This window comes from Malassezia vespertilionis, chromosome 1 (genome assembly GCF_029542925.1).
Source record: "Malassezia vespertilionis chromosome 1, complete sequence".
In the NCBI taxonomy this organism is placed as follows: Eukaryota; Fungi; Basidiomycota; class Malasseziomycetes; order Malasseziales; family Malasseziaceae; genus Malassezia; species Malassezia vespertilionis.
Window position 1 is genome coordinate 640,653 of NC_079247.1, and position 26,237 is coordinate 666,889.

At 56.9% G+C, this 26,237-nt stretch overlaps 12 protein-coding genes across 12 annotated transcripts; 5 read left to right on the forward strand and 7 right to left on the reverse strand.

Moving 5' to 3' along the window:
• Positions 1 to 81: 81 nt before the first annotated feature.
• Positions 82 to 1,567, reverse strand: MVES1_000365 (dihydrolipoyllysine-residue acetyltransferase; the record flags this gene model as incomplete). The annotated part of the gene is made up of 2 exons (XM_056205226.1): positions 82 to 1,296; positions 1,325 to 1,567. 2 exons carry the CDS (start codon positions 1,565 to 1,567, stop codon positions 82 to 84), a joined length of 1,458 nt encoding a protein of 485 aa, XP_056061201.1.
• A 136-nt stretch (positions 1,568 to 1,703) lies between these two features.
• On the forward strand, positions 1,704 to 2,765 carry MVES1_000366 (uncharacterized protein; the record flags this gene model as incomplete). The annotated part of the gene is made up of 2 exons (XM_056205227.1): positions 1,704 to 1,789; positions 1,817 to 2,765. 2 exons carry the CDS (start codon positions 1,704 to 1,706, stop codon positions 2,763 to 2,765), a joined length of 1,035 nt encoding a protein of 344 aa, XP_056061202.1.
• A 56-nt stretch (positions 2,766 to 2,821) lies between these two features.
• Positions 2,822 to 4,240, forward strand: MVES1_000367 (uncharacterized protein; the record flags this gene model as incomplete). Its single annotated transcript, XM_056205228.1, has 3 exons — positions 2,822 to 3,431; positions 3,505 to 4,067; positions 4,097 to 4,240. The coding sequence occupies 3 exons, from the start codon at positions 2,822 to 2,824 to the stop codon at positions 4,238 to 4,240; spliced, it is 1,317 nt and encodes a 438-aa protein (XP_056061203.1).
• A 384-nt stretch (positions 4,241 to 4,624) lies between these two features.
• MVES1_000368 (uncharacterized protein) lies at positions 4,625 to 8,530 on the forward strand (the record flags this gene model as incomplete). The annotated part of the gene is made up of 1 exon (XM_056205229.1): positions 4,625 to 8,530. The coding sequence occupies one exon, from the start codon at positions 4,625 to 4,627 to the stop codon at positions 8,528 to 8,530; it is 3,906 nt and encodes a 1,301-aa protein (XP_056061204.1).
• Positions 8,531 to 9,173: 643 nt separating this feature from the next.
• Positions 9,174 to 12,767, reverse strand: RPB2 (DNA-directed RNA polymerase; the record flags this gene model as incomplete). The annotated part of the gene is made up of 1 exon (XM_056205230.1): positions 9,174 to 12,767. The coding sequence occupies one exon, from the start codon at positions 12,765 to 12,767 to the stop codon at positions 9,174 to 9,176; it is 3,594 nt and encodes a 1,197-aa protein (XP_056061205.1).
• A 209-nt stretch (positions 12,768 to 12,976) lies between these two features.
• Positions 12,977 to 14,032, forward strand: CWC25 (RNA-splicing factor; the record flags this gene model as incomplete). The annotated part of the gene is made up of 1 exon (XM_056205231.1): positions 12,977 to 14,032. The coding sequence occupies one exon, from the start codon at positions 12,977 to 12,979 to the stop codon at positions 14,030 to 14,032; it is 1,056 nt and encodes a 351-aa protein (XP_056061206.1).
• A 352-nt stretch (positions 14,033 to 14,384) lies between these two features.
• On the reverse strand, positions 14,385 to 16,064 carry MVES1_000371 (uncharacterized protein; the record flags this gene model as incomplete). The annotated part of the gene is made up of 1 exon (XM_056205232.1): positions 14,385 to 16,064. One exon carries the CDS (start codon positions 16,062 to 16,064, stop codon positions 14,385 to 14,387), a length of 1,680 nt encoding a protein of 559 aa, XP_056061207.1.
• Positions 16,065 to 16,263: 199 nt separating this feature from the next.
• Positions 16,264 to 18,018, reverse strand: MVES1_000372 (uncharacterized protein; the record flags this gene model as incomplete). Its single annotated transcript, XM_056205233.1, has 1 exon — positions 16,264 to 18,018. One exon carries the CDS (start codon positions 18,016 to 18,018, stop codon positions 16,264 to 16,266), a length of 1,755 nt encoding a protein of 584 aa, XP_056061208.1.
• Positions 18,019 to 18,084: 66 nt separating this feature from the next.
• On the reverse strand, positions 18,085 to 18,720 carry MVES1_000373 (uncharacterized protein; the record flags this gene model as incomplete). The annotated part of the gene is made up of 3 exons (XM_056205234.1): positions 18,085 to 18,296; positions 18,325 to 18,447; positions 18,474 to 18,720. 3 exons carry the CDS (start codon positions 18,718 to 18,720, stop codon positions 18,085 to 18,087), a joined length of 582 nt encoding a protein of 193 aa, XP_056061209.1.
• A 179-nt stretch (positions 18,721 to 18,899) lies between these two features.
• Positions 18,900 to 19,799, reverse strand: MVES1_000374 (uncharacterized protein; the record flags this gene model as incomplete). Its single annotated transcript, XM_056205235.1, has 1 exon — positions 18,900 to 19,799. One exon carries the CDS (start codon positions 19,797 to 19,799, stop codon positions 18,900 to 18,902), a length of 900 nt encoding a protein of 299 aa, XP_056061210.1.
• Positions 19,800 to 19,973: 174 nt separating this feature from the next.
• On the forward strand, positions 19,974 to 21,660 carry MVES1_000375 (uncharacterized protein; the record flags this gene model as incomplete). The annotated part of the gene is made up of 2 exons (XM_056205236.1): positions 19,974 to 20,537; positions 20,563 to 21,660. The coding sequence occupies 2 exons, from the start codon at positions 19,974 to 19,976 to the stop codon at positions 21,658 to 21,660; spliced, it is 1,662 nt and encodes a 553-aa protein (XP_056061211.1).
• An 80-nt stretch (positions 21,661 to 21,740) lies between these two features.
• MVES1_000376 (RNA helicase) lies at positions 21,741 to 26,150 on the reverse strand (the record flags this gene model as incomplete). Its single annotated transcript, XM_056205237.1, has 1 exon — positions 21,741 to 26,150. One exon carries the CDS (start codon positions 26,148 to 26,150, stop codon positions 21,741 to 21,743), a length of 4,410 nt encoding a protein of 1,469 aa, XP_056061212.1.
• Between the last annotated feature and the right edge of the window lie 87 nt (positions 26,151 to 26,237).

Here is a 26,237-nt window from a genome sequence, read left to right on the forward strand (position 1 = left end):
CCAGACATGCTTTTCCCAGTGCGAACCGTGCCGGCTTTTTTTTTGCTATTATTTTCGTAAAAAAAACACTGTTCACAAAGTCTACAGCATAAACGACAAGGGATTTTCGAGTGCATTCTTGAATGCCTGCATCCACTGCGCAGATGTAGCGCCGTCCACAACACGGTGGTCCGAAGAGATGGTCGCCGTCATGATCGGTGCCTTGCGCCATCCCTTTTCCGAAGCATCATCTGGCACAATCTTGTCCTGCGTCGCGCCAATGGCAAGAATGCAGCTCTGTGGCGGGTTAATAATAGCAGTAAAATTAGACACGCCCATCATGCCCATGTTCGATATGGTGAACGTGCCACCCTGGTACTCTTCCGGCTTCAGCTTTCCATCGCGCGCCTTAACAGCGAGCGACTTGCTCTGTGCGGAAATGCCAGCAAGGCCAATCGCGCCAGCGTTGCGCACAATGGGCGTGATGAGGCCGTTGGGCGTTGATACGGCCATGCTGATATCCTGGACTTGGTGCTCGCGAATAAAGTCGCCGTGCCACGACGAGTTGACAGCAGGAACCTGCTGCAGTGCAATCGCAGCAGCCTTTATCAAAAAGTCGTTGACGCTCAGTTTGGCGGCGCGTGCTTTTTCAGCATCGTTGATGCGCTCTGCAGACGCGCGGTTAAACAAGGAGCGCAGCTGGTTAACCTTGTCCATGTCGATATCCACAGAGACATAATAGTCTGGGACGCTTGTTTTGGACTCGGTAAGGCGCTTGGCTATCGTACGGCGCATGTTGGAGAGTGGCACATCCGTGTAAGAAGCTTCAGCAGGCGCAGCAGGCCCAGACGCAGCGGCCGAGGAGCCGGTAAACTTTTCAATATCCTCTTTTAGGATGCGTCCTTCGGGGCCAGTGCCCTTGACGTCGCGCAAAGGAATACCGCGCTCTTGGGCAAGGCGGCGAGCAATCGGCGTAGCAAATATGCGCTCAATGGGCGCATCATTGCTGGACTTTTGCGCGGATGTGTCGGGCTTGGGCGGCGCAGGTGCAGGTGCGTCCTTCTGCTTCTTGGGCTCCTCCTCACCCTTGTCCTTTTCCGCAGGCTCGTCCTCCGAACCGGACGAGGAGGCAGCTGAGGCAGACTCTTTCTCGGCTTGCTTGGCAAGCTCGTCAGCACCGGAGAGATCATCGCCCTCCTCGGCGATGATCGCAATAGTGGAGTTGACCGGGACGTGCTTGGAGCCAGCAGGCATCACAATCTTGGCCAGCACGCCGTCGTCCTGGGCCTCGACTTCCATGGTGGCCTTATCGGTTTCCTAGCGTTAATATATATCGCATACGTACGACCTCCAAAATAACATCACCCGATTGAAACGCGTCGCCCTCGTTTTTCTTCCACGACGCAATCCCGCCATCCTCCATGGTCGGGCTCATGGCAGGCATGGTAAACTTTTGCAGATCCGCAAGGCGCGCACTGTTGTGAAGCCGCGCAACACCAGCATTTCTCGTCCACACGGCCGGGCCTTTGCAAAGAGCCGCGCTGCGCTTCGCCACAGCTAGTGCGTGCAAGCGCAGTACAGTGTTCATGGTTGAGCAAAACAGCAAGTGGAACCTGCGCTCGGGGACCCGCGCTGCTTGAGGAATTATGCGCACAAAAGCGTGAATTTTTGGTGGCCCACGCACGAAAGGAAATATGCAGCGCGGCGGGGTGCCTCATGCAGCGATGGGCGAGGCAAGCGCGGCGGTGGATCGCATGTGCGCGAGCATTCAGCGCGCGCTTAGGGGCGTACCGCTGAGCGTGGAGTGGATGTGTGTATGCGCGTAAACTGACCGTAGGACCGAATGTGTGTCCCACCTGCAAGCGCTCGATCCAACGCTCAAGGAGGACGACAAGGAGCTGTACAATGCTGTATATACGCAGCTGCTTGTGTCCGACTTGCACGATTCCATGAAGCACGGGACGCTTACAGAGCAGGGCACTCTTCCGCCCACAGCTCTTGTCCAGCTCGTGGAAATGAGCGATGTGGGCGTATCAGCGCAGTCGATGCTCGATGCAATACATGCGCGACGTGCCGAATCCGAGCCGCGGCCGCTTTTGCGCGGTATGCTGCGCCTCAAACTGAGCGACGGTTTCTGCAGGAATCCGCTTGTTGCTTACGAGCATATGCGGATTCCTGCGTTGGCCATGCTGGATACCCCACTTGGCACCAAGCTCCTGCTGAAGCAGCCGCCGATGGAGCAAGGCGTGCTTTTGCTGAGTGCTGCGTCGGTTGATGTACTGGGCGGTGCGCTTGTTGACCTTGCGAAGGATTGTGACGATGTGGCACTGGAGCGCGCACTCCAGGCGCAATTAGGCCGCGTGCCGTCCGCGCATGTGCAAGAGCCTGTGCTCGAAGCGACATCCAGCACGCTTGTGCACCGTGTGACGCCGCCACTTGCGCATGAACCAAGCTCCGATGTATGGGACGTTGAGGCTGAGCAGGCGCTGATGGAAGCTGAGCTTGCGGCTTCCATACCCCCCTCCAATTCCACGCACGCCAAATCCCCAGTGCCCTCCACACAGAGCCAACAGTCTGCGCTGCTGCGCGAGCTGCACGAAACGCCCGTGCTCCCCCACTCACAATGCTCGAGCCCTGCCTCTTCTACGCTCCTGCGCGAGCATCGCGAGCTCAAAATACCTTCTAAACGACCCCCTCCTGATACCATTGTCGTCTCCTCCGACACCGACACCGACACCGACACCGACACCGACACGCCCCATTGTATTTCCGACGCGTCTTCCTAGCGTGGGGCGCTCGGCCGAGCACATCGTCTTTTTTTCTTACCCCTCCATTGTAGAGCATGCCAAGCAATAGAAGAGGCGACAAGATGCGCAATGCCGCGACGCAAGAGGCTCTTCGCAGCTCTATGCGGTACCGGCACGGTGCAGTAATAACCAAAGGCGGTAAAATCCTTGGGCAGGGTTACAACCATGTGCGGACTGGTTTTAGCGGACCCCTCGCAGCGCACAACTCCGTAGAGCTCCCTGCAAAGGACGCGGCGCCGCCGTGCGAGGACTGCCAGGGCTGCATGAATGATGAGCATGCAGATGCGCTTGCCAACTTTGCGCCGCGACAAACCTACTTTAGCATGCACGCCGAGATGCACTGCATCACTTCTGCACTCCGCGGCGCGCGCCCAAATCTCTCGCGCAGCAGTGTCATGCTGGGCCCCAGCGCCACCGCGCCCGAGGACCTTGATGCAGATGACCTTGCCTCCAAACTCGGAGCGCTTGCCTTTTCAAATGCGAATGCAAATGCGCCCAAAATGCCCGCTGGCTCCCGCAGCAGCGACGCACCCACGTCGGCCCGCATGTCTGCGGCCGACCTAAAGACCAAGTGCAGCCGTGCTTTGGTTGAGGGTGCGAAGCGGGAGCAGCAGCGCATCGCTTTGGCCACGCAGGACAAGTGGCGTCTTAAACCGCGCTATAAAAAACGAGTTGAAGAAAAACCAGCGCCACGCCCGTACCTTGCCCGGTGCCACAGGGCACGGGCGTGGCCGCTGGGTTGGAAATTATGAAGAGCAGCGTTTGCGCTCTGAATACCATGCGTTTCGCGCGCGGCGACTTGAGCAGCGCAAGCAGGAGAAGAGGGACAGAAAGGCGCGCGGAGCACGCGCTATGAGCTCGGGCGGCAGTGCGTCGAGCGACACAACCCAAGAGTCCCAGTCGAGCATTTCTGAGCCCGGGACACCGTCTCCTGTTGACCGTACATCTGCTTCTGACAATACAAAAGACCAAAAGTGCAACTACCTGGCCTACCGACGTATCAGTAGCGCACACACACGCGCGCGTGAGGAACAGTTGTGCGACTCGCGTTTGCGCGGCGCCGATTTGTATGTTGTGCGTCTTCTCCAGGACGCAGAGTCGAAGGCCAAGGCCAAGGAGCAGCGACGCCGATACCAGTATCGAACGGCAGGCCCCGGCCTTATGCACGCCGTACAGAATGTAGCGCCGCGGTACGCGGATAGCCGGCCATGCTGGCGGTGTCTGGAGTGGATGTGGTGGGCTGGCATTAAGCGCGTGTATTGGACAAGTGTGGAAGGCGTGGTACGTACACTGCATAAAACTGACCCCAGTGGCACGGCGGCAAAGTAGCTGAATTGCTATTCGGGACGCCGACGATCGACGCGCTTCATTCCGGCGCCTCGCTTGTGCCCGTGCACCTTACGCAGTACGAGCATGCCGCAGCACTACGGCATCGCCAGCGACGAGACGCATAGACAGTTCGATGTATAGTACGATTTCATCCTTTCGCAACGCGCGCGCACGCCACGTGCTCCCAGTGTCATGCAAGGCCACCGGCGCAATGACGCTGCCAAATTATCTCCACGTGGCTAGGCGCCGCCATGCCGTCGCGTAGAGTTTGCTGTAGTCATTTTGTTCGGCCGAATGAAGCCTGAATTCTAGGTTGCAGGCGGGTTGCACACTCCGCAATGCCGCCTGCGTGGCTTTGTTTATCGAACCAACATCACCCAGGATCCTTGTGCTAACGTTTTGATTTGTCGCGAGGTGCTAGGTATATACTCGAGCCAAACAAACTCATTGCGGCTGCATTGCGTGCAAACTTCTGAGACGTCGCACCGCACCTTTTTCTTGCAACCGCCATGCTGAGACACGGATTCCATTCAGACGCACCGAAAGAATCGTCCATCGATCTTCCTTCCGCGACGTATACCAACGAGGTCATGGCGCCATCTACTGGACGTGCAGCACAAGTTCTCGCTTCGTCAATCTATGGCATACCGCCGCCGGCCTCGCTGGAGGAGGCCAGCGACGAGGGCGAGCAGCGCCCGCATACTGCCCCGCTTGGCCCGCTGCGTTCGCAGTCGCACCTGTACTCATCTCTGCGAGCGCACCCCTCCGCACCCGGCGCCGCGAGCACTTCTCACTTTATCGTGCTCACGCCGCCCGCAGACCTGTCTGCTGCATCGCTGCCCCCACGCAGCGCAACCGTAGCAACGCACACGCGCCGCGGGATTCTACTCCCGCTCTACCCTACACTTGGCGGCCAACTCTACGCACTTGCGCGCGAGTATGGTCTTCCATCCATTGGCGGAATCTCGCTTTATCTCCAGGACAATGGCTCCGGCGAAGGTGGCCCGCGCATCGGCGATGCAACTTGGGCCACGCTCTGGAGTGCCTTTTTCGAGGAGCCCGCGCATGACGCGGACGGCGACCGATCCAACACGGCGCCTCTGCCGTACACGGGAAAGCAAGGGATCTATTCTCCTGGGCGCCGTGGTCTTCCGCGCGTGCCAAGCAATGCCAGCCTTGCGAGCAACCGCAGCGTGTCCGCTGCCAACTTTGCGCTTGAGAATGGTCATTTGCCCATTGTCGGCCGCTTTGAGTGGGCCGTTGATCCGCAGCGCGCACGCTGGTGGCGCTTGTTTATCGGCGAGGCCGACAAGGCCGACGAGGAAGAGCCTGTCGCAGATACGGGGCGCAGTACACCCGGCGCTGGACGCCGTCCGCTGCGCCTTACCAGCCAGCTGAGTCCCGGGTTGAAACAGGGGCGCGGTGCGCAGGACGCGTCGCTTGAAGCGCGTTCCGAAGCGAGTTCGCCTGACGCGCAGCCAGCCCCAGAGCAACAAGCGCGCGACAACGGCCCCGAACCAAAAGAGCACACTATGAGCGCGGCCGTTGCGAGCATTTCTGCCGCTGCTTCGCGCTTCTTTGGCGGACATGCGCACGACGAGCAAGATGTGCCCAAGCCGCAAACGCCCAAATCACCCGTGCGCGACGTTGAAGAAGCGCGCGAGCGTCTTACCGAGATTGAGCGGCACAATGCGCAGCAGCGCCGCCACGCACATCGCGCTTCGATCGATGTGCCGCGCTCTGTACGCCGCGCTTCGCAGCGTATCAGCTCCATGCTTCAAAACGAGCAGCCCACGCATACGCGCAATACGTCGTTGGATGCACCCGCACAATACAAGCAGCTCAAGGAAGCGGCGGAGACCGCGAATTTGAGCGGCGTTGACGATGCGCCATGGCAGTCGGAGCGCCCCGCACAGCTTGCAGCGTCGCGCTTTGCAAGGCCAGCGCAAGCGCCGAGCGCCCCAGCACTGCCCGCGCGGAAAACCACGGCGCGACCGCTTCTGCACTCTGCCGAAGGCGACATCTTTGGCAAACCGCCGTGGTCCGAGCAGCACACGCAAGCCACGGCGCAATCCGAGGATGTGCGCACCTCGCTGCGCAGTCCCATCACCCTTGGCAATCTGCCTGCAGAGTCGCCGATGCTCTCCATTGTTGATCCGCCGAAAGACACGCATGCCGAGCCCACGCTGAGCCGCGAAGAGAGCGCTGAGCTGGACAGTACGCTTTGCGATTTGCAGCGTGCATTGGATCTTCTCTCTGTGAAGAAGCAGCCTGGAAAGCAGAGCCGCTCTGCGCCGCCCACGCAGGAGCGCGGGCTTGGCTTAAGTACGTATGCGCCGATTTCGGCGCCACTCACGCTTCCTGCCGAAGATACGAGCTTCGATTCGATGCACGCGCCACGCCCATTGTCGACAGCGACGAACGGAACGCCGGCGTACGTTCGGTATGGAATTGCCGATACTTCGTCATCCTCCATCATTGACAAGCATCTTGGTTTACCGGCGCGGCATTATACACAAAGCTCGCAGCGCCAGTTCAACCGAGACTCGGATACACCTACCAAGATACGCAATGATGCATACGATGCAATTGGCATGCATGCCAAAGAGACGCGTCAAGTGTTTGAGCAGGACGCTGACGCGCGGAGCGGTATTTTGCAAGTCGAGCCCTTGCAGCTGCGTGCAAAGCATGGGGCCCTTGCAGACAATGGCGACGATTTTATGGACACACAGGCGGCCAATAGAGCCGAGTCGGGCCTGCAAGAGGGCAGCATCTCGATGAACTATTTTCAGTCAGAGTGGGCCGGCACACCTAAGGATGCTCCACCGCCACTGCCCCCCAAGGACCCCGATGCATCGCTCAGTATGCACGAGACGCCGCGCGACGAGCCGACGCAGTTTCAGGAACCCAGGAAGCTCGAGTACGTGTTGGAAGAGATGGGTGGGCATGCGGGCGTGACGCCGCGTGCTGAGGCGCCCGTGCGTGATGAAGATGATTGGGCGCGCTGGTCGTCTGGCCAAGTGGCCCAGCAGTACGCATCTGGCAACACGCTCCAGGACGTGCCCCACGGTGCGTTTTTGGAGCAGCAGCAAGGCGCATCGCAAGGCCAGCAGCCGCCTCCTTTGCAAAATCAGCCTCCTCTGCCTTCCCAACTACTTGAATCGCGGCCCGAATACACAAATATGGGCTCTCAAGACCCGCCTCTCAACCACGGCAACGACACGCTCGACTCGCAGGCCAACACCAGCAGCTTCTTTTCCCCTGACGCATCCAGCCAGCAAGACATGCCCGAGCGCCGTCAAACGCCGCCAAATGCCGAGCCCCAAGCCGTTTCTACAATGAGCCCCATGTCGCCCAACACTTCCAAACAGTCCGTCTTTTCTGCCATCACACAGCGCTCTCCGCGCCGCATGCGCAACTCGGCCTCGAGCGACCGCGTTCAGTCCGGCATGGGCAGTCCCCAGTCGGGCCCCCGCGGCTTTTTTTCTAAGGTCTCGCCTAAGCTAAAGTGGCCCGTTGGCCGCCGCAAGAAAGGCGCAGAACTGAAGACCAACGTTTCTGCGCCCATTGCCGCCATGCCGATTCAGAATGCGGAAGAATTGACCGATGTGGATCATGCGGAAGCCCGCAATTCAGCTGTATCCATCTCCTCTGTCAGCCGCGGCCACACAAGCTTGCGCAACAAAGATCCGTACTTTGAGCCCGGCGCGCTTACACACTCTCCTTCCTTTGGCGCAGCTGCCATGGACGATAGCGCGCAAAACACGTCGCTGCACAGCACCTTCTCAGGCCCGACACCAACCTTGCGCCAGGAGAGTGCCGGCGCACCTGTGTCGATGCCCCAAATGCACGGCATGGATCAAGCACCGCAGCTTCGCAGCCCGTTTGGCGGTGACCACAGCGGCGCCCTGCCCGAGCCGGGATTTACAAACGCAAACCAGTCGTTTTCTTTTGACGATCCTCGCAACTTTGTCGAGGGGATGCACGCTCCCTTTGGATCCATGCCTCCGCAAGGAATGCAAGCGGGTGCACCGTGGAATGCACCGCAGCTTGCCGAGCAGCCGGACCTGCCGGCTCAGAACTCGACAGGCTTTGCCGACGGGGATGCTGGCCAGCTTGCTTTCCAGCCAGAGACGGGCGTGTTTGGTGTGCCTCCGTCTGGGGCGTCGGGTGTCGGCAATATGAACGTGTCGGGCGTATCAGCGATGGACAATGCTGTGCCGGACGCTAGGATTATGAACACACTTAGCCTGCCGACGTTTGCCATGGCAAATGGCGCTCAAGATACGGTTCCCCGTACAGGCAACTTTGCTGGCGGTGCTGCTCCGGAAATGCACCATTTTAACAGTGACGCGACGCATATGGTCTTCTCGCATGAGAACGCAGGACGCGGATTTGTGTCTACTGCAGGCTAAGATGCAAACACAGGGATCGCCGCTGTACCGGGCCTTGGCATTGTCCATTCGGCGCGCGATGCCTTCCACTTGCTGGAGCAGGACGGCGGAAAGTTGCTGGGCGAGATCTCAAGAAGCGATTGGCTGCCCCGATCCACGCCGAACGACGGCGCAAAAGGTATGCGCAATGCGCTGACTGGGAATGCATTCCGCGGGTAATTTAACGCTGATGAATAGCCATGGAATGTGCTGCTAGGTGCACTCCAAATAATTGTACGTAGAAAATGTGCGACGGAAAATTTATCACCGGTGTGCTTCAATAAACTACATGGGCAGCGAAAGGGTTCTGTGCAGGGCCCGGCAAAGCTTGGAAGCTTGCCGACTCGAGCGAAGGTATGCAGAATTTTCGTCGTTTTGGCTCAGGCAAGGAAGTTGCATGCCGACTGCTTCTATAATGTACGCATCCAGCCTGTTTGCACATCGCCAACTGGGACGCTTATTTTGACGCTGGACGCTTTCTTAGAGATCGATTCCTGATGGACGCTGCGGATCCCAACCTTGGGTGCGGCTCGCCCCATTGTCTTTGTCCTTCTTCTAGTCGCCAAAGCCACTCTACACCATCTCGACGAACAATATATCGCACGTACACCAGCTACATACTCCACTAATACAACCGCGTCGCAATGCCCATGCTCATGAGCTCCTGGAAGAGCAGCTTTGCAGCATAGGGAATGTGGATTTGCGAAATCATGGTTCGGTTCCTGCACGCGCGGCACTCGAACGTATTCTTGCGCAAGTTCGCCACGGCCGTCAAGCCGCAAATATCACAAACATGCAAGCGGTACGCATCACTCGCATCGTACATGCGCTCTTTCAAAAAGTTGGCCATCCCGTGCGAAATCATACAGTCACGCTCCATCTCACCGAATCGCAGACCACCGTCGCGGCTCCTACCTTCGACAGGCTGGCGCGTAAGAATCTGGACAGGACCACGCGCACGACTGTGGATCTTATCGTCGACCATATGCTTCAAGCGCTGGTAGTATGTCGGGCCGAGGTACACCTGCGCTTGCAATTTGCGCCCCGTGTGCCCGTTGTACATCACTTCCAAGCCGCGCGATTGGAAGCCGAGCGAGAAAAGAATGTCCGAGACGCCCTTGACGGTGAGGTCTGTAAATGGCGTTGCGTCGCCCTCCTGCCCCGAGAGCGTGGCAACTTTGGACAAGAGACACTCGACCAAATGGCCGATAGTCATTCGACTGGGAATGGCGTGTGGATTGATGATAATGTCGGGCGTGACGCCTTCTGCGGTGAACGGCAAATCTTCTTGACGGTAGGTAATGCCCACCGTACCCTTTTGACCGTGACGCGAGGCAAACTTATCGCCGACCTGGGGAACACGCGTGGAACGCACACGGACCTTGACAAACTTGGCGCCTTCGCCGTTGGTGGTAATAAGCACCTGGTCGACAATACCACTCTCTGTGCTCTTCATCGGCGTGCTAATATCTTTTTTCGTGTGCGTTTTACTGCGCATTCCAAGCTCGTCGCTGTCCGGAGGCAGTGGCGCAGTCTTGCCAATAATAATATCGTCGCCAGAAACGCGCGTGCCGGGCGGGACAAGGCCGTCGACGTCGAGTTTGTCATACGTGCCGTGCTTCATACGGATCGCCGTTTCGCGCGTAGGCTTTTCAAATTCCTCCATGGTAATCACGCCCACTTTCTTTTCCATATCCTGGAACGTGCGGTAGTACAGCGAGCGGAAGAGACCACGGTCGATGGCCGACTGGTTCATAATCACCGAGTCTTCTTGGTTGTAGCCCGAGTAGCACAAAATAGCCACAATGGCATTCTGTCCGGCAGGGAGCTCGCGGAAGCGCAAATGTTCCATGGCGCGCGTCGTGGCGAGGGGCTTTTGCGGGTAGTACAAAATGTTGGCCATGGTGTCCATGCGAATTTGGTAGTTGGTCAGGAAGACGCCCATTGCCTGCTTGCCCATCGCAGCCTGGTATGTGTTGCGTGGCGATTGGTTATGGTCGGGGAAGGGAATGATACTCGCACACACACCCAATATCATGGCCGGATGGATTTCACAATGCGTCCACGTATCTGGCGCAAAGGTGTGGGCAGAACGCAAGCGGCGCGTCGCATCCAGCGTATCCGGCGGCACATGGCCGTGCCGTGCTTTGTACTCGCGCGACTGCTCCAAATCTGACGGACTCATGCAGATCAATGCGGTCTCCTCCTCTTCCGTGTCAAGGTACTCGACCACGCCGCTCTGGACAAGCCTAGTCCAGTTCCAGCCTTCGCCAGTCTCGTCATTGAGCGCTTGGACGTGATGGCGCTTGATGAGGAGCGACATGTTCGCTTGGTCGACAATGAACAAAGGACGGAGCATGCGGCCGCTGTCTGTGTAAATCCGGAGCTCTTTTTCGCGAATATCGCGTACGACACTGACTTCGTGGCTAATGTCGTCTTTACGGCGCAAGTCGCGAAGCGTATCGACCAATTGGCCAGGGTCGTCATGGGTGCCAAGCCATACACCATTGACAAACACTTTGGTCGCCTTGGGATCAGCGACTTGCATGTCAACCACGCTGTTCAGCCCAAATTCTTCCAAGAACTCGACAATCGGTGCGGACGGCGTGCCAACGGAGATGTTGGACATAAGACTCAGATTCTTGACCAGACCACATGCTTGGCCTTCGGGGGTCTCTGCGGGACACACCATGCCCCAGTGCGTGTTGTGCAGCTGGCGCGGCTTGGCAATCTTGCCGTCGCGGCCGATGGGCGTGTTGCAGCGACGCAAGTGAGATAAAGTCGAGGCAAAGGTGTAGCGGTTCAGGACCTGAGACACACCCGCCTTGGACTGCATCGCCTTCTTTTGATCGCCCCAGTTGCCGGTGGCCAGTGAGTAGCGCAGGCCATTGGTAATGGTGGCATGGCGCACGGCTGCTTGCAAATGGAACTCTTTCTGGTCCTCAACACACTTTTGCAAGTGTCGGTAGATGTCGCGCGTGACTTTGCGGAAGAGCATGCGAAAAAGGCCAGAGAGAAGGGGGCCGGCCAGGTCCAAGCGCTTCTTTCCAAAGTGGTCGCGGTCGTCAATCTCCCGGCGGTCGAGCGCGGCAAGAAGAAGGCGGTGAACCATGTACCCGAAAAAGTAGGCCTTCTTTGTGTTGGAACCCTCAGACATGGAAATGTGCGGAAGCATTTCTTTTTGCAGAATCTCTTGTGCGTATGTTGTACGTTTGCTGCGCGAAAGGCCCGTCGTAGTGCCACGGCGGCCAATAAAGTCAAGCGCGATTTCGCGGTCTTGGATCACAAACGCTTCTTCAATGCATGGTTTCAGCATTTCCAGCATTTGCGTGTCGTTGAAGTCGTACGCAATGTGCTGTAGAACGTCGCGGTCAGGCACAATGCCCAGCGCGCGAAAGATAATAACAATCGGAATGTCGTTACGGATATAGGGCAGCGTTGCCTTGATGGTGTTGTTCATGTTCTTTTCGCGGTTGCGCGAGAAAAGCTTGACCTGCATCGTGCTGATTGTTTTACCACCGCGCTCCACGGCACTGCGGATCTCGGCAAGATAGGTAATCGGGGATGGCGCGGCTTTGGAGAACACATACACATGGTTTGCCGCCATACGTTCTTGTGCAATCAGCACCTTCTCGGAGCCGTTGATGATAAAGTAGCCGCCAGAGTCAAAGGGGCACTCGTTCAAGCTATACTTGCCCTCGTCGGGCAGGTCTGTGAGCCAGCAAAACTGTGAGTGAAGCATAATTGGCACTTTGCCAAGATATACCTTTTCGTCAATTACTTCCTCGCGGCTGGGGTCCTGGACCCAAAGCTGGTCGCCATTCTCGTCCAGCTCGTCCTCTTCGCCTTTGATAAGCACTTTCTGAGAAACGTCCACATGAAGGCCTGCCGAGTAGGTCAAGTTGCGCTGGCGCGCCTCTTGCGGGAAAAGTGGCGCAGTGCTGCCGTCCGCCTCGGTTTGTTGTGGCTTGTTCATGTAAATCTGCCCAAACTCAATCTCGTAGCGGCGTGCGCAGTCATCTGCATGGCCCGAATGCTGTTCAGACTGCTCAAGTGTGAGACTCCTGTTCTCTTCAACAAGCTCTTGCACAGTATTGCTCATGAACTCATTGAAACTGTCGATCTGCTGACGCACAAGACCCTTTTCCTCAAAAAAAGCCTTGATCACGTCCCAGCAGTCCTCCTGGCTGATCTCTTCCACCTCATCGTCGTACAACATGGTGCAATGCAAAGAACTTGCTTCCGCGCCTGCTGATCTGCCCGGGGTGCCGACTCTGCCGTCGTCGTGGCGCACGACGAACGGCGCGCCGCCACGAGCGAAGACGACGGCCGCGCAGTAGTCACGTGCGGATCGGCCGAATTTGCTCCTGTGCTCGCTGCGCAACGCCTCCACAGTGCCACCATTTTGTGGCACGCGGCGTCGGAGCCATGGGTGCAGGTGATTTGAATATGAAAAAGTCGTGGCACCCGCTCCTACGGGCCAACCAGGAGCGGGTGTGGCAGCAGGAGCAGGAGGCGCAGGAGGAGCGGAAGAAACTCGATGAGCTTCGCAAGGAGCGCGAACATGAGCGCCAAATGCAAGAGCTTCAGCGCATCCACGAGGAAGCCGGCGGAAAGAAGCGTGTAGAGCGCGTGGAATGGATGTACGCAACGCCGGCAGCGAATAGCGGGCCATCAGAGAGTGAATTAGAAGACTACCTTTTGGGGAGGAAACGCGTGGACAAGCTATTGCAAGGCACCGAGCGTGAGGTTTTACACGCTGGAGCACAGCCCGGCGTGCACGACGGCCTTGACTCCAATTCGCAGCGCGATATTGCGGCAAAGATTCGCGAAGATCCACTGTTTGCTATAAAGCGGCAGGAGCAGGCCGTGTATGCGTCGCTCATGCAGAACCCAGGTAGACTGCGCGAAATGCGCGCACGGCTGGGGATGCGCGAAGAGACGCCACGACGCTACGAGTCTAGCAGCAGACACCAAGACGAGCGGCATCGTGCGCACAGGCCGCGACGCGACGAGCATCGCGAAGAGCGGCGATCGCGACACGATCGATCGCACCACGACGAGCGACATGCGCGCGCCGACCGACACAGACACGATCGGCACAAGCACAGCGAAAGGGATCGGCACGCGAGCCGCCACCGCTCGCGCTCGCGCTCGCCCCGCCGTGATCGCGCTCCCCAAGATGAAACCACGCGCGCGGCAAAACTTGCAGCAATGATGCAAGACGCAAAGACTATGGACAAGGAGCGCAATGCGCGGGTGGAAAAGGTACAAGCAGAAGAAGCGAAAGAGCGCTTGCACGAAGACGATCAGCGCGAAGCTACACATGATCCACGCAAGTGGAAACAAGGTGGTGGCACGGGCCACGCAGCCTTTCTCCTGGACCAGCAGCGCAATTTGTGGGGCGAACAGAGCGGCGGCATGGACTTGCACGAGCGCTTGCGCAGGTCTCGTCATGGGCTGCAGCGAGTCGAAGCAGAGTAGGATGTGACAGATTTGTATATTAGCGTTGCCAAAAGTCTTTACTTCTTTACATGCAACGTCTTGGTAAGAAAAAGGCGCAGCCCATTTTGCTCACGAACGAGCACAGCGCGTGGCTTTCGCTGCGATACAGGCTGCAAGAGGTGCTTGCGAAAAGCCCCGTCTTGCCGCAGCCTATGCGGCCAACAATTCTGTATGCAAGTCAAGGACGTCGGCAAACACGTATGTAGCGCGTGGCTTACCAGCAGGGAAACGAAGCAATTTCCTCGCGCTACTAAGCAATGCGTGGAAAAAGCAGGCGGATGTGCGCGAGTTTGTGTTGTAGTATGCTACCTTGTGCGCTACACATAGTATTCTATGCATCTTTGCGCTGCGCGTCGTCTTCCGATAAGCGCAGTCGCTCACGCTCGGTATCATCGGCATCGGCATCGTACGAAGTGCGTGGATGTGTACTTTGCCCGTCAACGTCTGCATCAAACACGAGGTCTTCGGTATCGGCCATTTTGTGCACCGAAGATGCGCCTTTTGTTGAATACGGAGGCGGCCCGTCCTCTTCTTCCTCTTCCCAGTCCGGCTGCTTGCCAAGCTTGTCGGGGAGCCGGATGCCACCGTAATCCTGCTCCTGCTCCAAGCGCGAGAGGTGATGCAAGTGCTCTGCGTGAATCTCGGCGGCATCGTCGTCCAGCTCGTCGTCGTCATCACCGCCCAGCGTATGTACCTCGTACGTGTTGCCAGCAGCCTCCTCGTCGGTCGCCAACTCGTCCGACATGGCCAAACGCATGTTATGGCCCGTGGGTCGCCATACGTAGGCTATCAGAGCAAACACGACAAAATAGACACTGCAAAGCGAGCCGTCCAATATGATCCAGCGGTACTTCCACATCTCCGTCGAGGGATCGTCCGAGCTGCCCATGACAATCAAAAACGTCGTCAGGCAAAAAAAGCCCATGACTGCGGCAACAGCGCCAAGCAGGATAAAGTAGAGACGCTGGAACATGGCGCCCTTGAACTTTTGGTGCCGACTGTCGAGGTATAGAATGGTCGATTTCAGCGAATAGAGTGTCCATACCATGAACGTGGTCAGTGTCATGGACAGCGGAATCACGAAAAAGAAAACCCACGTCGCATTAATATCTAGCAGGATGAAAATGACACCCACCGAGTAAATCATGCCAAAAACAAAATGCAAGGCAGTGAGAATGTACACCTTGGTAACCACGGACCCAATCGTCGGGCGTACCACGCCGTATCCCATCGATACGATCAGCAAAAGGAAAAGCGAAAGGCTATTGCGCATAGCATCCAGCAAATTGACGAGCACAAGAAGAAAGCGTGCCGTGCTTGTCACACTAGCACTACCATCGGCGGCGCGGAAGCGCAGGTAGTCAATCGCGTGTGTGTTGAAGTACTTGTAAAAGCCCCACTGACACGCCATTTCCACAATTAAAAAGACAATCGTGCCGGTGATGAAGTGCTGCACCGTGACGATTTGGTCGCGGTGCCGGATGCAGAGTGCAAGCCAAACGGCGCCGAGGGCAATGTAGAGGAGTGTAAGGAGCCCGTAAAAGCCAAGTTTCGGGTGCTCACCTGCGGGAAGGTTGCCCGCAAAGACATTGTGGAACGCGGCATGGCCTTCAAACTGGCCCTCGGACAGGTCTGTTTGGCGTGGGTCCGCCAAGAGACTCAGCGAGGTGGCGCCAATGCAGTAATACCCCGTCTCGGTGACATTGTACGACATTGCCTCGGTCTTGTTAATTCCGCTGCCAAAATCAAACTTGGCCTGCTTAATCGAGGTGACCGGGCCATACGTGTCGTCGACGATAAACAGGCCGAGATCCTTTTCGCTGCACAGGCCGTGTTTCACAGCGGTCTGACTGCAGACATAAGTGCGCGCCGTCTTGCCCAAATGCTGGAGCTCCAGATCATACTTGCCAAGTTTCGAGAGATCGTTTAGGTTGTACACAATCGCCGTGGCATGGCCCCGGGATCCGGGGTAAAAGGCCACTGATGTCAGTCTACGAGCACAGCGTACCATCGATTGAAGTGTTCTTCCCAGCATACATGCCGCTGCACGTTTGCCGCAGCCCCTCTGAATCTTTTATCCCAACAATGTACGCATACGCCGGTAGTATCTGCAACAGGCACGCTGCAAGCAGCGACCACCGGAAATGCATAAGGCAACGTGCTGCGATACGGCGAAGCCACGCGGTGCAATGTGGAGGTTACGCTACAGCCTATGAAGCGCGGCCCAATGCGGGGTACTGGCTGTGGGAAAGTTGCTTGAGCAGCGCCCGGTAGTGGTGCTCGGAGGGCCACTGGACCCATTGGATGGATGCGCTGCGCGAAAATAGCGGCATAGCATCGCGCTGGATATTTTCCTGGAGCAGGAAAAATTGCACCGTGCCTTTCGCATCCGTATAGGGCGTCACAATCTGGACAATGCGCTCGGTTGCGTACAGCGCAAGCTGCGCCAGATCCTTCGCTGTGCCGCGCATCTCGATTGTAAGCGGTGGATCTGGCTGATCGACTGCCAGACCGCGCGATTCGGACAAAAAGCTGCGCTCGCGCTTTTCCATGTACGGTGCCAGAGCCGTGTCGTGCAGGCGCTCTTTTTGTACAGGCACAGTGCGCACCGCGGCGATACACGCATCGATGGAAGCTGCAGGCTGCGATACATACGCATTTTCTGCGACCTCCCAATGCACGTCCAGTTCGTCGGCAGACCAGGTGAGGAGGAGGTTTGCGGTGCCTTGCAATGTCTGGCTGCGGTACCGCAGCCGCGTTATTTCCCGCACGGTTTGCTCGGCCTGCCAAAAGTCGGTGCCAAACTGTGGCGCGTCCGCAATGCAGCTCGGCGGGTCGGACGCCAGAAATAGCGGGTTGGGCCACTGTACGATGGCATTCGCGCTGCATACTGTGCCGGGCTCGAGTTTCGGTGCTTGGTTTGTGCATGGATAGACAAGGTGGCCAAAGTGTGCACGTAGCTGGTGCTGCCATTCTCCGTCCACAAATACCGGCGGGATCACTGCTTGGAGAGACGCCGCAGCAGCGTCCAAAGCTGCGATTGTTGCGTCGCCTGCAGTCAGGGCGTGCGGCGCATCCACGCTGGTGCCGTCCATCCAGCGAATATAGGGGTCTGTATGTAGCATGTATTCTTCCGCAAGTGTATGCGCGGTACTCACACTAAATGGCAGGGCAGTGACGTCTGCATCGTGCTGTGCATTGGACCAAAGCGTGTGCACTTTTTGTCCAGCAGCGTACTGCTCCAAGAGAATTTGTGCCGTGTGCGCCGTATGTGCGTCGGTAAATGTCAGCACTGCGGTCAAGTCTTCAGCGTGCATATGGCACCCCGAGCGCCGTGACATGCTGCTGATCAGGTCCGCAGGTACAGGGCATGCCAGAGGGACATGCACGATACGGATCTGCGCACAGAAGTCATTGAGCCATGCTTGCATTCGCGCCGTTGCGTCCCGTGTCCCAGTAATGGACACGCCAAAGCGCTCGTCGCGCTTCTCGACCGTGGCGTTCGCGTCTGCATGCTTGGCCGCTTGAATAAACGCAGGACTATGGCGTGCAATGAGAAAAACCTCGGCGAGATTTAGCGGAAGAAATGTGGCCTCGTCCTGCATCGCAGCATTCGGATCGCGCAGTTGGAATCGCTGCTCCAGAAATGCTCGGACGAGCGCTGGCTTGGCCGACGCACTGCGCACGTCGCGCAGACCTGCTTGCTTTGCAAGTTGGTATAGCTGTGGGCGTGTGAATGCGTCGCTAAGACTGCGGAATGTTGTGGGCCATATGGACGGATCTTCTGCACGTTTGCGTGCTGCTGCATGTGCCGGCGCTAATAAATCGACAGCTTCAAGTGTAGGCGGCTCGTGCGATGGATCTGTGTGCAGATCCTTTACGTAGCTGGAAGCATGGCTTGTTGCGATGCTGCGCGCAGTGTCGCGACGAACGACACTACCGAGCAGTCGCGGCGCACGAATCATGGTCGCCAAGATTAAAAATGTCTGAATTGTACAAGTGGAGCAAGTAGGGAAACCCCCAGCTACAAACTAGTGCGTTGCGCCGCTGCGCCTCTTTTTGGCTGCCTTGGCAGATTTCAAAGCTTTTTCTGTAGCTTTCCCAGCCTTTTTGATTTTGAGAGAAGGTGCACTCTGGCCATCCTCCGCACTCTCATCAAACCGCATATGTTTCCGCTTTTCTGCGCCGCCCGCAGCTACGATCATCCGTTCGGCCGGCTCCTTGGCAAGACGCGCAGTGGGGCCTATTGTAAGCATGTACTATACACATACCTTGTATATCAAAAGCCTCTGCGGAAGCTGCTGTCTTCAGCTTGGCGAAATACGTGTGCACGCGTTCCAACTCCTCATGCGCGGGGTGTGTCTTTGGGTCGACCCCCGAGATTTTCAAGTACACTTGCGTCAGAAATATCCATACATACTCCATATTACGTCCAAGTACACGTATGCGACACTCACAAGTATCTTTGCCGCGCCCAGTCGTCCATGCAGCGGCGCGTTGGAATTTTTCGCACGTGCAGATGCATCGCTGGTCTCGCATTGGCGCAGCAGTGCGCTCAAGGGCTCGTCAAAAGTATCCTTGACCAGTGTCTGAAGCACACCTACCTGTTTCTCCAGCGCTTCTATTGTCTCGGTAGGATCCGTGACAGTATGTGCATACGACGCCATGGCGGTCGAGGCGAGAAAAGACCTCCACATGTCGTTGCTTGCCGCGCACGACTGTCAGGCTATGCTGCTGCCCCATCATGACGTTGTCTCCGTCTCATGATGTAAAATATTTTGCATGCCTGCAATATGCACGCACGCGTTCTTTTCATTGAGTATACCGCTGACGAGCCTGCGTATTGCTACGTATTGCTACCGCTGATCACTTCGTCGACCCAGTGGCCGACACGGTCTTTGATCCCTGTCTTGACGCGCTCGATCATCACATTCCATTCGTGCTGTGCGTACTTGACTTGCCTGGGGCTTAGGCGCGGAAAGACGTCTTCGAGCGTGAGCCGCGGTCCGTTCCACGTCTTGCGCGGTTGGTTTTTCTTTGGCTTTTCAAGCATTGTATCGCTTGTCCCTGCAGACCACCCACGCTCTTCATGCGTGCCTCCTTCGGTGTTTTGCAACGCCCATGCAATGTCCATCATTTTGTGGTTGCAGTCATCCGCGTACTTGCGCTTGAAGCCAGTCCATCCCGACCGTCTGCGCGTATTGATGAACCACAGGACGACTTGGTTGTACGCAAGCATCGCCGTGGCGTCCGGAGCATTGATATTGGTATTAAAAATGATTTCTTCTTTCTTCTCCTTGCTTGGAAACGGGTGGCCGATGTTGTGCAGGAACCAATCGCGCATCCACACCGCATTTAGCAGCGGCTCTGGCCCACGCACGTACGGCCCTACTTCATGGATCAGCTGGTCCTCTTTTTTGGTGCCACCTGGTGGCTGCGAAGCGGCATGATCGAGCAGACGGCGCAGCTCGCGCTTTGCCTCGTCTTGCATAGCGAGTACTTCCTTTTCCTGGCTGCGCAACGTGTCCAAAAGCTGCCCTAGACGCATTGCGACGCGGACGCCGAGCCGTCTCGTGTGCGGTTTCAGCGTACCCTGTGCTTCCGCATCGTACATTTCTGTTTTCAGCTTGCCCGCCGTCTGTTTCAACGAATCTACCTGCGGCGTTTCATCTTGCTCCGTTAGCACGCGCAGAAAGCTGCTCTCAAAGTCCCGCAGTTTTTTCTGCAGCTCGTCCTCCATTGGCATGGGCGTCGTGAGAAAGATGTGCGTGTCTCTTACTCTTCTTTCATGTGGACCGCAGTGTGACACAATTACGCCGCGTGCTGCGCACACAAAGGGCCTCCACATGGTGTCGGGTGTTGCATTTATTGGGCTGTCCGGTGCGTGTCCGGTGCGTGTCCTACATCGCTCTTCAGCAGCATGCACTTTGACCTGGGCTTTGCGGATGGATTCTTGAGTGCGATGCGCGAGCTGCGCGGTGAATCCAGCCCCATCCTTTCCTCAAGCCCACGCACGGCAGAGCCCCAAGCAAATCTGGACTTGCACACCATCACGAGCGATGCTTTTGTGACAGCGATTCGCGATCGATCCTTGTCCGGGGATGTACAGGACGCGCTGCTTGGACTGTACGACAGAATGCTCTGCCGGCTAAAAATGACGTGTTCTATGCATTTCTCCGTCGCACAGGCGCGCTGGGGCTCTTCGCACACACTCGCACAGTCTTTGGTGCAGCGGCTCTTTGTTTCGCAGTGCGCCGCATTGGCACGGCACATTAGCGATACCATTTTGAGCATTATTGATGCACGCATGGACGAGTTTTTAGTCGAGGCCGAGTTTGTGCGGCGGACCATGGTCAAGCCCCACAGCCAACGCGCACTTTCGATTTTGGAAAAGGCATTCACGCACGCGCCTAATATTACACAGGCAGAGAAGTACATGCTTGCCAAAGCGACGGGGCTGCAGCCGCGTCAAGTTACTATCTGGGTACGTACGCCACCACTGACTCTAGTTCCAAAATAGGCGGAACAGGAAAACACCGCGTCATCGGCGACGCTCGCCGCCGCGAGCCTATACTACAAGGTCACGCGCCGCGCTGCGTCTGACTGCGCCGCCGCACAAGAACGGGTGGCATGCGAAGAAGACAGAGACGCCGTCGAGTCCCATGGACGAGGAGAGCTCGTACGAGGAGACTTCAAGCGCTTCGCCATCGCCGTCGCCGTCGCCGTCGCCGTCGCCAATGCGCTCCATGTCGCACTTGCCGTCTCCGCCCGCACCGCCGTCTCCTTCGACGACTCACTCGCAGCCTGCGTCGCAGCCTGCGTCGCCGTCCGCGTCGCCGTCCGCGTCGCTGAATGCCTCGTCCGTAAAGTCGTGCTTCCAATCACTGTCCCGATCACCGACACAATCGCCCGTCGAAGGCAACCATCTCTCGCCGAAATTCAAGCCCATGCGGCTAGGCGCGGTGCCCAGTGCCCCGGACTCGGAGTGGCACCAGCCAGAGTCCCCAGCATTCATGCCTATGTTTGCCGAAAACTCTCCTCTTGCCTCTTTTTCCAAGTACACCATCCCTTCCTTTCTGCCCAAGACCGACCGGCCGTCGTTCCCCTTGGACAGTTTGCTGGATGTGGACAGTGCGAAACAGAGCCTCGTCTTTTCTCCGCTGGATCCATTACCGCGCCTCGACTTTGCCGATCTGCGCCTCGATATGGATGCACTGGAGCATGCATTTGGGATGGTCAAGCCAGGGCCCGCTGCGCCGGCAGACAAGGCGCCGCATGCGCCGACGCTAACGTCGCCCGAAGTGCACACACAAGTCGTACCTGTCATTTCAGCTGAAGACTTGCAAGCGGCAGAACTGTTTGTAAATCAATCGCTGCGCGTAGCGGACGAGCTGCTCTTGCGTGCCAGTCGCGAGGGGTGGTCGTTTCAGGATCTCTTGATGCCATTGTCGGGGCCGCGCCAGCAAGATATGGGCTATGAACTGCTAGATTCCATGGCCGTGTCGGTAGAAGGTGTCGTGCACCCACACGAATGGCGAGCGCCGAACGATTCTGTACGTGCGTATGGACCCCCACCGACTGCGCCCATACAAGGGCACTTTGGATGATGGGACACTTGGGTGTATACTTGGTAGTACCATACCACGACTGTAGACATCGATGTGTTCGTGCCGCTATTCTTCCTACTTCACGGCTCATTCTTTCCCGTTCGCGCCATCTCCTCCGATGCACCGAGGAACTGCAGAATGAGGCAAAAGAACCAATTCTCTTCAGGAGTAAATGTCTTTCCTGGGTTCCTGTAGCTATCCGTCACGATACGCTGCAGTCGACCGCGCAGGATGCGCAGTGTGACGAGCGAGCGGGCATCGGGCGTAGCAATGCGGATCTTGGTATGGTCCAAGTACATGCTGCGACTTGTATGCTTGTATTCGGCATCGCCCACCGCCAGCAGAACCATCGTATCTGGGATAAACGCCGTCTCCCACGCATAAGGTTTGGTCGAGTGTAGGATACTATTGTATAGCATAAAGTGCTGCACGGTACTTGGGCTCCGCCCAAAGTTGGCTGAAGAGGGGTGGATCCAGACCTCTTGGTTGTTTGACAGCGTACGGAACCGCTGCTGGGCATTCTCTGTGCTGGCAAGCTTCGGGTACAAGGTAATCACGAGCGCAAGGGTGATTGCCTGGCTGCACTCTCCATACTTGTTCGACGTTAGCGGCACGTCCACAATCTGTACCGCCCCGTGCTTCCCTTTTTTTCTGCTCAGCGAGCGGCGAACGCCGTGCTCGAGCTGGACAAATCCCGCGTCAGCGAGGTAGCCAAGGTACTGCTGGCGCAGCTCCTCGATTTGGTACATGATATCTTGCGATACATGATAAGCGCTGCAGAACCGAGTGCCATGATCGCGGCGCACTGCCTGTCGCCACATGGAAAACACCTTGGCCATGGTGAGAAAGTCGCTGTCGTCCACACGAAATATGGTGTTGCTCTGATTGAACTTGTCGTTGGGCAGGCGCATGAATGGCGACCGGTTATTGAGCATCGCAGCAATCGACAATGCTGGATCGAGGCATCGAAAGTGCGCGGCGACCAGCAAAAACTTGCCGAGGTGCACGTCGAGCGGCATGCGGCTCAGAATCCTGCCAAGCGGGGTGATGTCTTCGTTCGGCGTCAGTGCCTGCACTTGCACAAGCGAAGAAATGGCACGCTGGACATTGATGGGCTGCGGCGGATCCAGCGCTTGCGACAGCGCATCCTCAATGCTGTTTCCAACCTTGACTTGCATTACTTTAAGCATCAGTGCAAGCTCCTGCAAGGAAAGGCGAAGCATCTCTGGCGTCTGCTGTGCGTCAAACAGCTCGTCGTTGCGCATCTTTGTGAAAAGATGGAAGCAGATACCCTCTTGTACACGGCCTGCGCGCCCTCGGCGTTGTTTTGCATTGCTGCGCGCAATAAACATTTCCTTGAGCTTGCTGATCTTGCGCTTCTCGTCGTACTCCATTTGGCGGTGCTTGCCCGTGTCAATGACACAGGTGATGTCGGGGATGGTAATGCCCGTTTCGGCAATGTTGGTTGCTAGCACAATTTTCCTTGTGCCGGGCGGCGGCGCTTTGAACGCCAGGCTCTGCTTCTCGGGCGGTACATTCGAATGGAGAATGTGCAGATCAATTGCGTTGCCAAGTGTCGGGTATCCCCAGATCGCCTTTTCCATTTGCCGGATTTCACCGAGGCCAGGAAGAAAAACGAGTACGGCGCGCATCTTGTCTTTAAACGCAGGGTTGCTGCTCAGCGTGCTGATAAGCTGCGCAATAAGCTCATAGTTGATCGCATACTCGTTCAAAATGCTCAGCGTCTTCACTGTCTTGGCACTGTACTTCTTTTCGCCTTCAGCAATACTCGTGCCTCTCTTGTCTTCGTCGTCGGAATCAGAGTCTGCAGCAACGACCTTGACTCGGTTGGTGCGGTCCAGATTTCGACGTACGTAGGGGGAGTGAGGATCCAACGTATAGTCGGTCATTTCCAGCGCGTCTTCTAGGTAGTACGCATCCACGGCAAAGGTGCGTCCAGGCACAGCAATGGTAGGACATCCGCCAAAGTACTCGCTGATTCGCTCCGCGTCCAGCGTGGCCGACATGAGGATCACTTTGAGGCTGGGGCGCTGTGCAAGCAGCGTTTTGAGCACAATCAGTAAAAAGTCGGACTCGATCGACCGTTCGTGTACCTCGTCGACAATAACGTGTGTTATATTACTGAGTGCGTTGGACTCCAGCATGCGAAGCACAATACCCGTCGTGGCGTATACCAGTCGAGCGTTGGGGCCAACACGATTCTCAAGGCGAATCGAGTACCCAAGCAAGCTCTTGGCTTTCCCGACTGAGCTTCCGCTCTCCCCCATCTCTTCTGCCACACGCTCCGCGAGCGAGATGGCAGAGATACGACGCGGCTCCGTGACGTAAATAGAGCAGTGCTCGCCGTGTTCCAAAGCGTTCTCCAAAAGGTAGGCCGGAAGCTGAGTAGATTTACCACACCCTGTTTCACCACTGAGCACGACCACCTGATTATTTGCAATCACATCCAGAATCGTTTGACGCGATGCATAGATCGGAAGTCGCTTTCGCTCTTGTAGCATGTCCTGGTACTTGACCGAGGACACAAGCTTGTTGTGCATTTCAAGGAGCGCCTCTCTCGATGCGGTCTGTACGCATGTGGTCTCGGAGTCTTTGGATGGAGCCGAGACGAAGTTTGCATTGCGCACGGGCTCCTGCGCGAGCGATCCTGCTTCTTTCCGTCGCTGCAGCAGCGTTTGCATCCGCGCAATCTTGTCGCGAAGAAACTTGTCTTTCTCTGCAGCACGACGCTGCTCCAGCTCATCCCACAGAGTGCGGAAGCAAGCGGGGAGCAGCCGCTGGACTTGCCTGTCGCGACCATAGCAATTCAAAGCAACAGTTGCGATCATATCGTTTGCTAGACTCTGTGTGCTGCACCCCTCTCCTGTGAGCTCAAAAAGGTCGAGGACAATCATGCGTTGTTGGTTGTAAAAATCCCCAATATCCCAGCGGACTTCCAGAAAAGAGCGCTTGATACTCCCGCCAGGGAGCGCACAGATCCGAAATGTGGCGTGTGGGTCAATTGCGCGCAAAGCGTCAGCAAGCAGCGTGCGTGGCGATTGACCTCCTTGGATCGCCGTCATTGCACGAAGCGTCACTTGGCGGTCATCGTCGTTTGTTTCCGGCGCAGCTTGCTCGTCCAGCATCCCGCCAAAAATGTCGCTTTCTTCCATAGCCCCATTCTCCAAGCCAACGATTTCTTCGCGCCTTTGGCGCAGTGCAGCACGCGCCTCTTTTCTTTTCTTTTCGCGCTCGCCATTTTCTTGCTGGAATTGCGCCGTGGCTGCCTTGAACTGCTGCATGGCGATTTTTGGGGAAAAGGTTGGCTGGATCGCGCTTTGATCCATCATTTCTTGTGCACGCGCATGGAGTTGGTCCAATTTTTGCACAGTAGCTTCATGCTGCACTTCCTGCATTAGCTGATCATCCATGGCTTTCCCTGTGATTTTCTCGCGCCGCCGCTTTTCTTGGTGAATGCGCAGCTGGAGGAGCCGCGCTGCAGTGTGTGCTTCGACAGGGTGCTCCACCACGTTCATTTGCGGGACGTCCGCATCAAGCTGCTGCCTTATTTCCATAATAAATGCATCCGTATCCTGAACCAACTCATGGAGTGTTTCGCTAGGTATATCGTCTGTGGTCGTGCGCCGTACCATCTTTTCCTGGACAAGATCACGGCGAAGATTGCCGCGCTCTGTGCGCGTAAAGGTATAGGCCGAATGTGGGGGCGGGTATGTCTGATCCATCGGTGCAATACTTGGATCCAGCCAATTGCCTCTGAGACGGCGGAGGACAGTTGTGGGGTCTTGTGCATTCAAAGGGAGTTGGCGCACCTGTTCCTGAGGTAATTGTGTAACAAGCCAGGCCACCGCATCCTCTACGTCCAGACTCGGTGCATGCACAAGCGCCGCTTCCACCTGCTCCTGAGTGAACTGTAGTCCTTGTAAGACAGTTGCAGTGATCATGACCATTTCAAGTGTTTTGCGCTCCGAGCTGGGCAGCACAGTGGTGCCGATCAACGTCTGCAGTAGTGGCGTAGGCCGCGGATCGAGCAACAAGTCTATTGTACTTTCTGCGCGCTCGGATGCAGGCGCGCGCGTTTGCTCGGCCTCTTCCATGGGGTACGCAAGCGCATATTTCTGCACAATTTGGTCGTACCGTCGACCAATCCACACCGTATTCAGCGTTTTTGCCAGGCGCTGGTTTGCATCAATAGACTTGAGCCGCCGTTGAGACTCCTTATCTACCAAAGGCATGATTTGATCCACAACGTCCTGCAGTGCCTGCGTCTCGGACGCCGCCTCGTCAAATTTGTCGGCTTCTTGCGTCACAGGCTCGAGTTCAAGCTCTGGCACAGCCGAGGTGAACTGGTCTGGTGCAAGTTCATCAATCTTCTGCACTTCTTCTTTCTGCACCTCTTTCTTGGGCACGGATGTCGTTGCGAAGCCACGTCGCGGGTCCGATTTCAGCTGCGATTTCTTCTTTTTGACCATGGCAACACTTGTGGAGGTGTAGCGACGCTGGCGCGCATTCTGCACATCGGCCGATTGGGCGTAACCGTTGGCTACCGTACGACTGCG